The sequence below is a fragment of the Phyllopteryx taeniolatus genome, chromosome 1 (assembly GCF_024500385.1).
Source record: "Phyllopteryx taeniolatus isolate TA_2022b chromosome 1, UOR_Ptae_1.2, whole genome shotgun sequence".
NCBI classification, from domain to species: Eukaryota; Metazoa; Chordata; class Actinopteri; order Syngnathiformes; family Syngnathidae; genus Phyllopteryx; species Phyllopteryx taeniolatus.
This window is the reverse complement of record NC_084502.1, coordinates 8,841,094-8,856,755: the sequence shown is the minus strand read 5'-3', so window position 1 is coordinate 8,856,755 and position 15,662 is coordinate 8,841,094. Positions and strand designations below refer to the sequence as shown.

Genomic DNA, 15,662 nt, shown 5'->3' with positions numbered 1-15,662 from the left:
TTCCATGTGTTTGATGGTTTTAAAATCTGGTAAGAATTCTAAAGCAGCGGTTCTCAAACTGGGGTGCCCTAGGATCACGGGGTCCATGAGCCATAGCTTGGGGACCCACCAAACAATTTTCAATTACTAATTATGAGGTATCATTTTAAAGAGTTCAGACCTACATATGGTGGCCTGCGTGCCCCCAAAAATAAACGGTAAAACCAATCAATCTTGCTTATTTTTCAGCCAATTAAAATATGATCGTGATTTATTATCTAAATCGGCGCTCCCTGCATGAATATATATATGATTTTTTTTTTAACAAAAGGTATATTGTTACAAAAGCCCTATTTTTCCAGACCCACCCCCGACACCCCCCACCTCCCCACGACTATATAGCGAGAGAATAGAGGCAGAGGCATCTTTTCCAGAATCAAAGGTGTAATATTAGGAAAATACATTTAAAAAAATATATATTTTTTAAATTCACTTGTTAAAATTTGAATTTCTTCCCTTGTTATACTTTGACTTTAAAATCATAATAGTATGACTTTATCTTGAAAAAAAACAAAACACTTTTTTCCATTCCTATGGCATTTAGGGGTAAAGGTGCTAGTTGTGTTTAACTGCCATTTAGGATTATAAAAAATATCTCGCCTGTAAGGACACTAGTGGCAAAAAGTTTGAGAATCCCCGTTTTACAGGCATGCTCAAAATCATTCGAAACTTCTTGATCAGCAACCAATAGTTGTCTTTTCTTTTCAATGGTTGAGTCGTCGAGAGCATCCGGACTGCAGGTGGCGCAATCACACAAATTCCAGCATGAGCGAAGAAGCATCACTGCATCAGCCGTGGATGCACAAAACACAACCAATGGTGGCCGAGGGGGCGGCCGAGGGGAGCACCTCTATTATATTATTCTGTACCACAATTATTTTCTAAATTCATCATTCAGCCAGTTTCGCCCGTTCTTTTTCTTTCACATTTCTTCACCGAAATTCTTTTCTTTTCTCCATCGTCCAGTCTCACGTTTGACACTTCAACAATTCACTTAATTCCACAGCAGTTCTGTTCAACTGCCTTCTCTAGAAAAATGCATGGTCACGATGAATGTTCCTAAAACAACACTCTTCGTGGGAAAGGAAGTGTCAATGCCCCTCAAAGTGTGACCACAATAGACACGTGACCAACTATTGCATCACAGACCCCCCCCCCCCTCACGTCCACATCCTGCGTCGTCTTTGCACACAAAATCAACAACAGCAAAAAATACAGTTCCCACAATTCCCCGGAAATAAAATCGCTCCTGTAGCTTCCCGTCGCTGCGATGCGTCATCCCGTCTGCCATATATGATGTGGCAGATCTGCCCCGTAAATACAAGTCAACCCACAAAGTGCACAACGCTAATGCTTCTCATAAACCAATTCACACACAAATAGATTTTGAAAACAGTTAGGCACACACACACAAAAAAATAAAGGATGTAACTTTATCTGATCATTATAAAGGGTTACTTGTAATACAGTAGGTAAGCACCAAACCAACATACAGTGCGTCTTTTTCTCATTTTCACGAGTGTTTACAACTACCAATGTATGTAACACTGGTCCTGTGATGCAATACTGAAATATGAATTGTAAATATTTAACTTGCGTCTATAACCAGTTCCTGAAATGTAGACGTCCAGTCACTGGTTTTGCGATTTAAATCGCCGTTGCAGGATGTCGCACCGTCACAGATGCGATGCTTTTCTCCAGAGCTTTCAACCATTCCAACGCCAACATATTCACCTCATTTAGTACATGTTGGAAACGATTTTCCACATTCCCCAAATTCCTGCTTTTCCCACAATTCCAAATTTTTCATTAAAATAATTCCCTTTGAGATGAATGGAAACATATATCAGATTTCACTCATCCTTCTCGGTTCAGTTGTGAAATATGGCAGGATGGGTGAAATTTGGAAAAATGTCTCTTTTCATCTCAAATGGAATTATTTGTGAAATGCTGGAACTGTGGGAAAAGTAGGAATTTGAGGAATGTGGAAAATAGTTTCCTAGTTCTACTAAATGAAATGTATATGGTGCCGTTGGAATGGTTTTAATCTCTTGGGGAATGTGGAAGGAGTAATAAAGATGATAAAACTTTGGTAGTATTGGAATAACGGGGCATCCTCACCAATCCAGCTACTTTGCCACATCCAATATGGCGGGGCCGTTGACGTACAATTAGGTGCTCAGGCGGCGACATTGACACTCCGCTCCTCGCGCATCTGCCTGTTCCTTCCATGGCGAACGTGCGCCCCACCTCGCGCTGGTGTACCGCGTGACCCGGTTCCAGCCAATGGCGTGGCTCCGCAACCCGGTTCTGCGTCGATGCGGTCCACTTATCATCGAGCCCCGCACGTCACCAGCGCCTTCCCCTCGTCTGCTTGCCCGCACGACGCAGCCGCAGCCGAAGACACAGACAGCACCGTCCTTGCACACAGTTAGGCCGGAAAGGTAACTTCAAAGTCGTTTTCACGGCGTCTTTTTGTGTTCGAACGAGGCCGCATAGATTCAAGTGTTACAATTCAGTGTGTATATTATATCATTTTCTTTGCGTCATGTATTAACACGGACGTTATTGCGTTTTTCATACCCGCAAATGCACACTTGAAAGTGTTGCCCTTGACCATTGTATGTCGCTTCGAGTACTCCTGTCTTGCTTTTCGCTAATGCTCCTCAATGGGCACTGTGGTGGAGTAATTTGTAGCTCGGCGACTATTTTTAAAACGACGCCGTCAGCTGGCGAGGGAAGCCCCCCCACATTTTTTTTTTTTTAAAGAACTGTGGTGGATGTCAGAAACAGGCATCATGTTGCAAACTTCTCGCAGTCGCGTCGACATGTTGCGGAACGTTTGAATGCAAACTATGAGAACGTTTCGGACACTTTTAGAGGCGACACCAGTTGCTTGCCGCATACTTGCGACCGGTGGGGGCGTGTCGAGGGGAAAGATGAATACAGTATTGACTGAGCTAATTAACGACTGCATGCCTCTCTTTAGCATCGTCGATGTTTAATATACAGTGACACCCCCCCCCCCATTAAAAAAAAAACAAAAAAACGCGTCCTTGTTGTTTGGCTGTCACGTTTAAAAGCGATGTCAATGTCGTTCAAATGCTCTATCTAACAGACAATCATTGATGTACAGCATATATCCACGCCCCCCAAAAATATTTGGATGCTGGCTGGGTGGCATATGAATCTAATGCATGATGATTTATCTATTGCTGCCATTTTGCTCCCTGCAATGATGATGCAGCAACCCTAAAGCTCCCCCTGTGGGACCAGAAGAGTGGGATTTCTTGTAGACGATCGGCAAAACACGTTATTCATTGTGCATATGCCTCATTGATGGAAAGATGAATGAATGTATTGTGAAAATTGTATGACAAGAAAAAGGTGTTCTCTCTTGATGAATAGTAATTGCTAGAATCAGACAGATTCCCTTCCCTATTTATGTACTTTTATTTAATTGCTTTGTATGCTTTCCTCCTCCTGCCTGAAGCTTTGATCTTCCATTTTTATTTTTTTTTTGCTCTGGTTAGAGTGGAGAAAGGCTCTTGACTTGCACCAATATTAACTCAATTAAAAAAAATTGGCTGGGCTGCACGATTAATCTTCCTTAATATCAATATAGGTGGCTTATTTTATTACTTTGGACAGATCCCTGTGTATTTGAGGAACTGCAAACCTCAGTATAGTAAGGCAGTGGTCTCCATCCACCGGGCAGCACTGATAGACTGAAAAAAAAAAAAAAATCAGCAAAGTCCATCAGCAGCCCCCACCCCCCTCGTCGACGAATGGTTTCTAGTCCACGAATAATATTTACTTGCCTCATCTGGTCTGTGGCGGGGGACAAAAAAACATTTGGGGACCATTGCAGTAAGGGACACAGCTAAATGGTAATGCTCCATTAACATCCAGTCATGCATTCAGAGTGGGCATAGGGGGTGTGCTGATTTGTCATTGGTACAAACCAATGACAAATCAATAATGGCCCAGTGAACCCCTTGGCCAAAAAGTCTGGTTCTGTGACCTCCATTATTTGCGCTTGGATGGATAACAAAGTCAACATTAGATTAAACCGTGACTCTGGTCCCAACCCCATATCAATTCAAAGATAGTATTCATATTGACCTTTTGTCCCTTATTGCATTTTTAAAAATTGGTATACTATTTCGCAAACATTTTGCATCTTTTTTTTTCCACACTAAGCATACATACATAGTTAAGCCACACCTCACCGTGACTCATACATCTGCTTCTCTGAGTAGACTTCTCCCAGTGCTCACAGGCAGCACACACGGTAACACATAGCGGTAGATGGTAAAATCGAAACATTTTTGTGTTTTAATAGTGATTTTTAATCATTTAATTCGGTGAGTATGCATGCGGAAAGACCAAGCATGTCTTTGTAGAGACCTCTCCTAACCCGCCGTTGTCTCTGCAGATCCAACTCAACCATGTCCATCTTGAAGGTCTACGCTCGTGAAATTTTTGACTCCCGTGGCAACCCCACTGTGGAGGTCGATCTGTACACCAAGAAAGGTACTGTACACCTGAAGTAGTTCATATCGCATAGTTGTTGTATTGGCTAGCTAGCTAACTGCCGTGATGCATTGAATGTCAAAAATGAGACCAAAAAAAACCTCAAAACATTTCCACCATAAAATGTGACCTTTAAAGTCTACAACTCAATTTAATTTTAAAAATATATTTTTGAGAGGAGAAATAAAAATACACAACTGAGGTAAAGTGGATGCACGAATGTGCACACCCTCTTATAACTGTGAATGTGGCTGTGTTTAGAAATCGGCAATTACATTCAAACTCATGTTAAATGGGAGTCAGCACACACCTGACACCATTTAAATTGCTTCTGATTGACCCCAAATAAAGTTCAGATGTTATTGTAGTCTTCACGCGGCATTTTGTTTCTTTCATTTTGTAGAAACATCTTACCGCACAAGCCATTAGTCATGTATATACTATTACATATTACATTAGTATGAGGATACAGCAATTGGTGCTTTAATTAATGTATTGGAAGAAAAACATCCTCAATGGTACAATGTCATTTAATAAAGACAAACTTATAGAAACTGTCTTCTTGCACGTTAGTCATAAAATAAAAAAAATATTTGAAGAGATACTTTCCCCTTCAGTCATTCCCATAAAATACAGTATGAGGAGAGCAGTTGTACAACCCCAATTCCAATGAAGTTGGGACGTTGTGTTAAACATAAATAAAAACAGAATATGATTTGCAAATCATGTTCAACCTATATTTAATTGAATACACTACAAAGACAAGATATTTAATGTTCAAACTGATAAACTTTATTGTTTTTAGCAAATAATCATTAACTTAGAATTTTATTGTAGGTGGAATTCTTTCCCATTCTTGCTTGATGTTCAGCTTCAGCCGTTCAACAGTCCGGGGTCTCCGTTGTCTTATTTTACGCTTCATAATGCGCCACACATTTTCAATGGGAGACAGGTCTGGACTGCAGGCAGGCCAGTCTAGTACCCACACTCTTTTTCGAAGAAGCCACGCTGTTGTAACGCATGCAGAATGTGGTTTGGCATTGTCTTGCTGAAATAAGCCGGGGCGTCCATGAAAAAGACGTTGCTTGGATGGCAGCATATGTTTCTCCAAAACCTGTATGTACCTTTCAGCATTAATGGTGCATTCACAGTTACCCATGCCATTGGCACTAACACAGCCCCATACCATCACAGATGCTGGCTTTTGAACTTTGCGTCCATAACAGTCCAGATGGTTCTTTTCCTCTTTGGCCCGGAGGACACGACGTCCACAATTTCCAAAAACAATTTGAAATGTGGACTCGTCTGACCACAGAACACTTTTCCACTTTGCATCAGTCCATCTGAGATGAGTTCGGGCCCAGAGAAGCCGGTGGCGTTTCTGGGTGTTGTTGATAAATGGCTTTTACTTTGCATAGTAGCTTTTCAAGCTGGACTTACGGCTGTAGCGCCGAACTGCATTTACTGACATCGGTTTTCTGAAGTCTTCCTGAGCCCATGTGATGACATCCTTTACACATTGATGTCGGTTTTTGATGAAGTGCCGCCTGAGGGATCGAAGGTAACGGGCATTCAATGTTGGTTTTCGGCCTTGCCGCTTACGTGCAGTGATCTCTCCAGATTCTCTGAACCTTTTGATGATATTATAGACCGTCGATGATGAAATCCCGTAATTTCTTGCAATTGTACGTTGAGGAACATTGTCCTTAAACTATTTTCTCACGCACTTGTTCATAAAGAGCTGAACCTCGCCCCATCTTTGCTTGTGAATGACTGAGCATTTCAGGGAAGCTCCTTTTCTACCCAATCATGGCACCCATCTTTTCCCAATGAGCCTGTTCACCTGGTGTTTGATGAGCATTCCTCAACTTTCTCAGTCTTTTTTGCCACCTGTCCCAGCTTTTTTGGAACGTGTTGCAGCAATAAAATTCTAAGTTCTAAAAACAATAAAGTTTATCAGTTTGAACATTAAATATCCTGTCTTTGTAGTGTATTCAATTAAATATAGGTCGAACATGATTTGCAAATCATTGTATTCTGTTTTTATTTATGTTTAACACAATGTCCCAACTTGATTGGAATTGGGGTTGTATTTTAGGAGGGGAAAAAGAAACAAATAGAATCATTTCATTGTTATCACTGAATATTGTAGTGGACATTTGATTGATATGCAACAGACGAATTTGTAATTAGGAACTGAGTGTGTGCTTTTAATGAGGAAATGTAAGGTAACACAGTGTATTTATATATGACATTGATATAGGTATAATCCATAACTTGACAGGGAATTATTTACACAGGCAATTTTGACTTGTGCATATCAATAATTAAATAATGAAGATTTAGTCACGATTTGAATTGGAGAAAGGTCTGGACTGCTTAATATTGTCTTTGCAGTTGGGAAATATTGGTTCGAGCTATGAGCCTTCACAGTTTCGGGCCCTCTTGATGAGCTCAGATGTTGTGCAAATAGCTCATGTAATAATATCAGCCTGGCCTCACAACACCGTATCACTGTAAGGATTCCTGTTTTAGAGCACAGTTACAGTAGCTCATACACACTAGCCACCAGTTGGACGTGACTATTTGGTCCAGGATAGCAGTCTTGTGTAAATATTTATGCTAAAGTAATTGCAGCAGAGGGGACATGATGCTAATGCTGGGCAGGTGAAACATGTTCTTGCATTCAGCCACCTTATGCATAGAATACTGCTTGTATTTGGCTATTAATACCAAGTCCAAATACCAAGTAATTAAGGACTGAAACAAAAGACTCAACTCAATCTAAAGTCCTGGGAATGTCAATGAGGCAACCTGAATGACCACTGACATGGAAGCGCCCTGGCGCACAGCTTTGTTTTCCTTCTCATTTGGACGGAGTGGTTGCCAAGCTTTCCCCATAAACTGTAAATGTCTCCCTTCCCTTTCTAAACTGTTAGGAGATTCCCTTTCAAGGCAGCCAGGTCTGATTTGCCACCCTCGCGGCTTAGATGACGGCATGTCGATCATACAAGCGCTTACATAAGCAGTCCCGCTAACGGACACACTGCTGTGTTTGCTGTTACCGTGATGGAATTTCAGCAGCTCTGTTAAGCTGTAAAGGACTATCTCGACTAAAGGAATACAATCATGATTTCCCGAAGTTGCGCTATTGGCCCACACGGCCGCCGTGCCCCCTCCTCCCAAAGCATTAAATTCCCCATCGTGCCGGTCCACTGGGCAAACTGAATAGATTGACATGCTTTCACAGATGGACTGCACATGCTCAGTTGATCCCTCGTCTGGCCCTGGTTACATAACAGCGCACTACAGCACAGCCAGCACAATTCTCCCTTTACATGGTCCATTTGTCTCTGCAGGGGAAATGGGCACCTTGGTGAGCCTCCCCTGGTGGAGTGAGATGTAATTAATTCACTAACATGTTGTCTTATAGTATCGGTTTCAAGTGTAACTATGGCAGATACATAAAGCACCAAAATTGACTTTTACATTTGGGAGTGCTGGAACTTGTTAGTCATTTTCAAGAGACATAAAAGTTATTACTGAAATACATTTCAATGTGGATAAAATTCACACTCAATTCTAGGCAGTAGTTTTGGGCATGACACCCAACGTTTTAAGTCATCAAAGAAATGTCCTTTGTACTGCCCAGGTCTCTTCAGAGCTGCAGTGCCCAGCGGTGCTTCTACGGGCATCTATGAGGCTCTGGAGCTCCGTGACAATGACAAAACCCGTTACATGGGCAAAGGTAAAAACAAAAAAATGTTAAAACTACCTGTTGACTGTGCTCCTTTTCAACACATGTCTTATGACCCCCCCCCCCCCTCTCCCAACGTTTCCATCTCCATCTTCCTCTTGTTAGGAGTCAAAAGAGCAGTAAAATATGTAAATGAATTCTTGGGCCCTGCATTGTGTAACCAGGTAAACAAAAGTGTGGAATAAGGGTTATAACTAACATAGCGCTGAGCACAGCAGCATGAAGAATGTGGTTTCATTTGGAAACTAACATTGGCAGGAACTAACAGATGTACACAGATCAATGGAGACTGGAGTATAGAAGGTTATGCATTTTAACACGATAAATATATTCATTACAGTTAATGAACAAGTCAGTAACAGTGGAAGGAAAACGTACAGGAGTAAGGTATTGATTGCACTTTTGATTCCACTGAATTTGGCAATGCCTGCAATCTATCCTTTGTCGGTAAGGTGACGAAAGATGCTTGCACATAAAATGTGAGGAAATCATCGTACTGAGCAGGATATGTCACCCGACTTGCATCATCTGGCTATAATGATGTCATACTAGGAATTGGAAAAATATTTAAAAAACATATAAACAGATATTTTATTTGAGATTACGGTAAAACTGATTTCCAGGAATGATGCTGTCCAGCTGTAAAGTACAATAGTTTACAGCCTTTGCATAAGCCGTACAGGTAGCCCGGCCATGCATTACATTTGTTTTGTTTTCATTGTCGAAACTACTGCAAGGTCCTCCTACAAGAGGACGGGCATGTTCTGCGGTGGTCTTCCTCCCCTGCTCTGCATGGTCGTCCTCAGCCTGGGTCAGTTATGGTCTGCTTGTCCTTTGCAGGTGTCTCAAAAGCTGTTGAGAATATCAATAAAATAATTGCACCTGCACTGGTTAGCAAGGTAGGACCATTTATTTTCTGACTCCTAATGCTGCACACAACATCCTTCATAACAATTCCTTAAATGCACTGAAAAATCCTAAGTGTATGATTTGTGTGTTAGCCTGTTGGCGGAATGAGAGATGTATTCTATTAACAAGCTGATTTTTAAGTTTTGAAGGTTTGAAAGTGAGATGCTGTGACTTTTTAACAGTTTGCGTGTATCTTGACATACCTATTAGGGATTAACATGACTTCTTACATTTAACGTACCCTAACGTGTTTAACTGGAATCCAGGATGTGAATGTCAAGGAGCAGGAGAAGATTGATAAGCTGATGCTGGACATGGATGGAACAGAAAACAAGTGTAAGATGTGCACATCTGTGTGCCCCATGCATCCAAACCTGCTCGAGAATACATGATTGAATCATATGTGTTTGTCTCACTTCAGCTAAATTTGGTGCTAATGCCATCCTGGGCGTGTCCCTGGCTGTGTGCAAGGCTGGTGCAGCTGAGAAAGGCGTGCCGCTCTACCGCCACATTGCTGACCTGGCTGGCAACCCTGAAGTCATCCTCCCGGTGCCTGTGAGCTAACGGTTACAAAGTCAAGGAAGGGCAATAAGCTAATTGTTGCACTTCATCTAAGTCAATGTTTACACACATTCATTCAGCCAAGGCACATATTTTACATTAGAAAACAAATAATGTGCACACCGCCTAACAAAACTATTACAAAAAGTACACAGTATGCTACTCACAAGGAGTTCAAAGGTTGGGAATCACTGATCTAAGTCATGTCTCCATTGGGCTTCCCTACAGGCTTTCAACGTCATCAATGGTGGCTCCCACGCTGGCAACAAGCTGGCCATGCAGGAGTTCATGATCCTGCCCGTGGGCGCCAGCACCTTCAAGGAGGCCATGCGCATCGGCGCCGAAGTCTACCACAACCTGAAGAATGTCATCAAGGAGAAATACGGCAAGGATGCCACCAACGTAGGGGACGAGGGCGGCTTTGCGCCCAATATCCTGGAGAACAAGGAAGGTGAGAGGAAACAGTTAATGACAAACAATTCCAAAGTGGCCTCCAGGGAGTGACTTGGTTTATCATGTCACTCCCCCCCCCCCCGGTCTTATGTGTGCTAAATAAAGGTGTCGACGTAAGTGCATTTGTTGCCTGCCTGTCACTCAATGTGCTAAAATGGCAACCACCCCACTCTATAAATTAGTCATTTATCTGTGAACATTTGCATAGTTCAATACCGGGCTTTAAGTCTTAGAATTCTAATGAGTTTTTCACTTTTATTAAAGCTCTGGAGCTGCTGAAGAATGCCATTGGCAAGGCCGGCTACACTGACAAGATTGTCATCGGCATGGACGTGGCCGCCTCAGAGTTCTACAAGGGTGGCAAGTACGACCTGGATTTCAAGTCTCCCGATGACCCCGGCCGCTACATCTCCTCCGACAAGCTGGCTGACCTCTACAGGAGCTTTGTTAATGATTACCCCGGTGAGTGATACACATTTGTTCTTGTCTCCATGTTACAATGTTTAATGCCAGCCCACCGGCCAGGTCTATAGCATTTTGATTCTACAACAGGGACTGGCCAAGTATGGCTCTTTATAATAACTTTTGGCCTCTCATTAGCCCAATAGCATAAAGTCAAGTCATTTTTGTATGTTTTGGGAGAAAACACAACAAGGTAAACAAACAAGAAGAGTACATTTTGTGGACTTCCATGATCTGAATGACTGGGAATCTACACAGACAACAAAAACAAATTTTTTAGCACATGCATTCCTATTTTTTTTATTTTTATTTTTTATTTACTTTGTGAAAGTAAAAAATCCATTTATTTAATTAAATAATTGGTTAAATGATAAAATAATACAATAAGCAATTTAATGTACATTTACCATTATTTTCATATTCAATATGTGTTTATTTATTAATGAATTGGTTACTTGTATTACATCAATGGTAATTAATAAAGTGAAAACGACCATATTTTAAAATATACTTACCTGGTTAATTGTATTATTATAAATAATAGTATTAAACCACTAGTATTGTTTATTTATTATTATATTATGAATACTAACATTTAAAACACCGGTAAAAAAAGTGTTCATTAATAAACTTACATATTTTACATAGACTTTTAAATTTTATTTAAACATTTTTTATTGGATTTATTTTACCTCATCAACGAATAAACTGTCCATTTTCAAAATCCAGTGCGGCTCTTAAGCACAAACATTTGCCCACCCCTGTTTTACAACATTGCCCCCTGACCCTCCACAGTCGTGTCCATCGAGGACCCCTTCGACCAGGATGACTGGGAGGCGTGGACCAAATTCACGGCCAGCACCGACATCCAGGTGGTGGGCGACGACCTCACCGTCACCAACCCCAAGCGCATCGCCAAGGGCGTGGCCCAAAAGTCCTGCAACTGCCTGCTGCTCAAAGTCAACCAGATCGGCTCAGTCACCGAGTCTCTGCAGGCGTACGTGTTCACATTGCTGTCAAGTCCCATCTTGCTGCCGCAATCCTTAGTTGGAAACAAAGCTAATGCTGTATGTGTGTGTTATTATTTTTTTAATAGCTGCAAGTTGGCCCAGAGCAATGGCTGGGGTGTGATGGTCAGCCATCGCTCCGGCGAGACCGAGGATACGTTCATCGCCGACCTAGTGGTTGGTCTCTGCACTGGACAGGTACTGCAGGCTACATTAATAATTGAAGTGTAATTATACCACAAACTATGATCTCAAAACTCATCTTACATTACCCTTGAAAATAAATGGCTTACAGATGATTTGATTTTTGAAAAAAAATCCACCCTAAGTGCATATCCACTCTCCTTTACTTCCATTAACAACGCAGACTAAGCTTAGCTTCCCCTGACATTTATAGTTTGTTTCTCAGTTGCGATGTATCACTTCAAAATACACTCTTGGACAAATTACTGTACAACTGTGCTTTCCTATTTAGATTGTGCTTTGGCTCTGTTGTGAGGCACGTTAGGGCATTTCAAAAAGCACAACAAATGTAAATAGTTGAGTTTTTCAGCGAATAGCTCCGGAGAGCATCTGCAGGAAGAAGAAAAAAACGAGTAGGTGAATTCTTGAATCGTGAACCACAAATATTCAGTGGGATTACTGTACTATTTGAACACTCGTGGATTTAGTCGTTTTCCAGCTCGTTGAGACTTGAATGCAGACTGTCGAAGTCACGCCCCAGTTGCAGTAATGTCAAATCAAATGTGCATTTTTCCAGATCAAGACAGGCGCACCTTGCCGATCCGAGCGCTTGGCCAAGTACAACCAGCTGCTCAGGTAAGTCGGCCCGAAAATATGTGATTGGGGGGGCTCTCGGCAAGTATGACAAAATGTCCTCACCCTCACCCAGGATTGAAGAGGAGCTCGGCGACAAGGCCCGTTTCGCTGGCCAGAATTTCAGACACCCCATCTGAGCTGCGCCTTCATCCTCTGCGAGCCTTTTCATCACACATAATCGTTACTAAAACGCCACGCTAAGTCAGCTGCCGTGTCCAAATCTATGGTCTGCGGCATGGTGAAGCATCAAGCACCTCCTCAACGTATGCTTTAGTTCCTGCAAAAATCATAATGGTAATAATAATACTAATAATAATCCCGTCTGTGTCTGTGACCGAGGCCTCTGTATAGCTTTTTGTGAGTTGTAGTGATTCTTGGACCTCTACTGAGTATTTGAGCTACTGTAACTTTAGTACTGTCTCGAGCAGTGGAAAAGAATTGTGTTCAATGTGTCATCTGACAAAAGTCTTGTGTTGCTGTAAGCGCTGGCAGAAATATATAATAAAATACAGTTTGAAATGGAACTTTCTGTGACTTTATTTTTTGTTGTTGTTGTTTTTAAATTACTGGTTATTTGTACACCAAAGCTCAAATGTTTTTGCTGGTTGACCAGCCAACCAATCCCACGTCATACAGTGCTTCCCAGCAGATAAAAGTACAATGTGTAACTTGTGCATCTCCTCTCTTGTGACTGCTCCTGTCAGTATGACATGTTTGATGTAATCTGAGCACCACTGGGAGGCAGAAACATGAGCGCAGCGCTGCCTTTTGGGGATGCCATTTCTGCCTCTGAAGGGCTAAGAGTCGTTCTCGTTCTTTTAATGGTATGCTTTACCGGGATAAATAAAGGTCTATTCCCAAGTGGTATGACACCACGGGGGGGGTGGGCGGTTGTCAGCTGTGACTGTTCACTTGCTTAGGCCGTATGTCAAGCTGCCGCTTGGCAGATGTCGTTGTGGGCGCAAAGATGCTACTAAACACAATGGATAAACATTTGCTTAAATCAAAATGATTAGACCAAATTGTAAAAAAAAAAAAGGGGTCAATGGGTGCTTTGTGCATTTATTGCGAATCAGTTGATGCCGCGTTTGGAACTTGCGCCATCTAGTGACCACATTTCCACAGTACATTTTACTGATGAATTCCCTGCACGGTCAGAAAAAAAAAGTGCCCTTCATAGGCCTTGAAATTTGTCTCAAATTTAAACACAAGGACAAAAACGACACTAAACTGTATTTTCTTCATCAAATTTCAGATGGAGGGACAAAGCCCAATGACAAAATGGACCAACAATCTGTCATAATATTGAATATACCATCGATAAGGTTCTGTTGTGTGCATGTTGTTTTTCCACTTACATTCAATTCAGCTGATTGAAAATGCACTACATTGGTCCCCTACTATTATTTTATCTATATTGTTTGTCCATTAGTCTTGATGTATTTCTACTACTTTGGTATTATGCATTTCTCCTGAGATTAATTCTTACAGTTTCGAGACAAGTTACCCTGTTGAGAATGTAATAGTAGCGTCGCTAAATTATTTTCTCAAAGTAATACAACTAATTACGTTTGATTGCATTTTGATTACTTAATTTTGAATTAACCACATACAGGTATTTGTTTACACAAATAATAAACTGATAACGAAACGTGCTGAAATGTAAATGCATAATACAAATGTACTGCATTATATGTTTACAGCATGTGGAAAATCACCATACTGTGTTGATCTAATGACACGTGCACAATTTCGTTTCATATGACAGCCCAGATAAATGTATGTTCCAGAAAAAAAAGTCCAAAATTATAAAGATAAAACCGTTCAAAAGTCCATGTTCTTTTATATGAAGTGTAACTGAAATCTCAAAATCTAAATTTCCAAATCTCAGACTAATAGATTGCACCACAAGGTGATGCGTCAAGGTCAAATATTTGGAAAAAAAGAAGACGAGATGAGTTCGTGAGATACTCGTGCTTGCGGCGCGTTCCGACTTACGTACAAAGTCGGGGTTACGTCGCCGCCGACGCAGGAACCGAACACCGTCGTAAACAGAGCCCCCCCCCCCCCCCCCGGTCGTACCGTGTTGTGGTATTCTCGCTTTCGTCCAGTGGGTGACGACATTTTACCGGTTGAACTTTGAGAGCCCCCGACTGTTCTCACCCCAACATGAAGAAGGATGCTGTCACGCTGAATGCCTCTCACATACACCAGTCCGAGCATCCCGGCTACCATTACTCCTTCGTTTAAAACCCAACTCCATCATTTATGACAGCATTGCCCCAAACGTGGTGCGTTCACGAACGAGGCGAGAAAAAGACACACAAGGTGGCACTGCGGTTGTAGTGGCGACCACTTGGCTAACTAACGTTAGCTAATTGCCTCCGCCGCTATTGTTTGTTGTTGCAGCATCTCATCAAACAAATCACAGATGTTGTAGATCAAGCTCTTCAAGGTAAGTGCTGTGAGCGCACACCGTCAGCCTCGTTCTTTTGCTTCCCGATAAGTGTTCCTATGGGAAAATGTGCCAAATAATGCAGTGCAATGTGGTTTGTTTGGAAACGTCAACCAGCTAGCCGCTCGGCTAATTTCCCTGCTAGCTGTAGAAAGCAGCTTGGTTATCTGTGAGCTAACGCGGCTAGCCGGTTAGCAGCAGCCGCTAGCACTGATTGGGAATGCCAGTCGGGAGCGGTGTAGTGTCTGGGTGCGAACAGCTCGTTTCACACCGTCTTGGCGTGAGGAACACGGCTCGTGTTGTGGACAGTTTGTTTATTTTCAACGTGTGCTGCTGGAACAGTGGGAATGCAGCACAGCGAGCTCTTCCCATTTGAAATGACCCGGTGCAGTGTATGTGTGTGTTTGCGTTAGTGTGTGCGTGGGTGCGCGCGCGTGCGCGCGCGTGTTCCAGGCAATAGTCTGATCCCATTGAGCTATTGTCATTAGCTGCCAAATGCTATCATTCGCCCCTTTTGTGTGACACACTTGTTTTGATTATTTGCCAGCTCATAGTTCAGGGCTGTTTTTTGTTGAGTTTTGTGTGGGGATGTATACAGAAACAAACACTGATAGTCGGAAATCGACTGTCAACAATTAGAAGGGGGAGAATGTTGTCTTTTGGC

The 15,662-nt window shown here is 42.0% G+C and overlaps 2 protein-coding genes across 4 annotated transcripts in view; both read left to right on the top strand.

Annotated features, from left to right (window-relative positions):
• Positions 1 to 2,324: 2,324 nt before the first annotated feature.
• On the top strand, positions 2,325 to 13,067 carry eno1a (enolase 1a, (alpha)). Of its 3 annotated transcripts, none has more exons than XM_061768728.1 (12): positions 2,325 to 2,483; positions 4,478 to 4,575; positions 8,228 to 8,323; positions 9,173 to 9,231; positions 9,508 to 9,577; positions 9,663 to 9,796; positions 10,031 to 10,253; positions 10,520 to 10,717; positions 11,513 to 11,714; positions 11,814 to 11,922; positions 12,485 to 12,543; positions 12,617 to 13,067. In XM_061768728.1, exons 1-12 carry the CDS (start codon positions 2,326 to 2,328, stop codon positions 12,678 to 12,680), a joined length of 1,470 nt encoding a protein of 489 aa, XP_061624712.1. In that variant the 5' UTR covers position 2,325; the 3' UTR covers positions 12,681 to 13,067. The 3 variants fall into 3 exon arrangements, with proteins under 3 accessions (XP_061624712.1, XP_061624721.1, XP_061624730.1); XM_061768737.1 differs by lacking the exon at positions 9,173 to 9,231 and adding an exon at positions 8,438 to 8,496; XM_061768746.1 differs by lacking the exons at positions 2,325 to 2,483; positions 4,478 to 4,575; positions 9,173 to 9,231 and having other exon boundaries at positions 8,238 to 8,323.
• Positions 13,068 to 14,712: 1,645 nt separating this feature from the next.
• rerea (arginine-glutamic acid dipeptide (RE) repeats a) overlaps positions 14,713 to 15,662 on the top strand; it is a 165,655-nt gene continuing 164,705 nt past the window's right edge. Inside the window, exon 1 of the mRNA XM_061768662.1 lies at positions 14,713 to 14,998. The gene's annotated coding sequence lies outside the window, so the exon portion shown is untranslated. The remainder of the gene's footprint in view (positions 14,999 to 15,662) is intronic.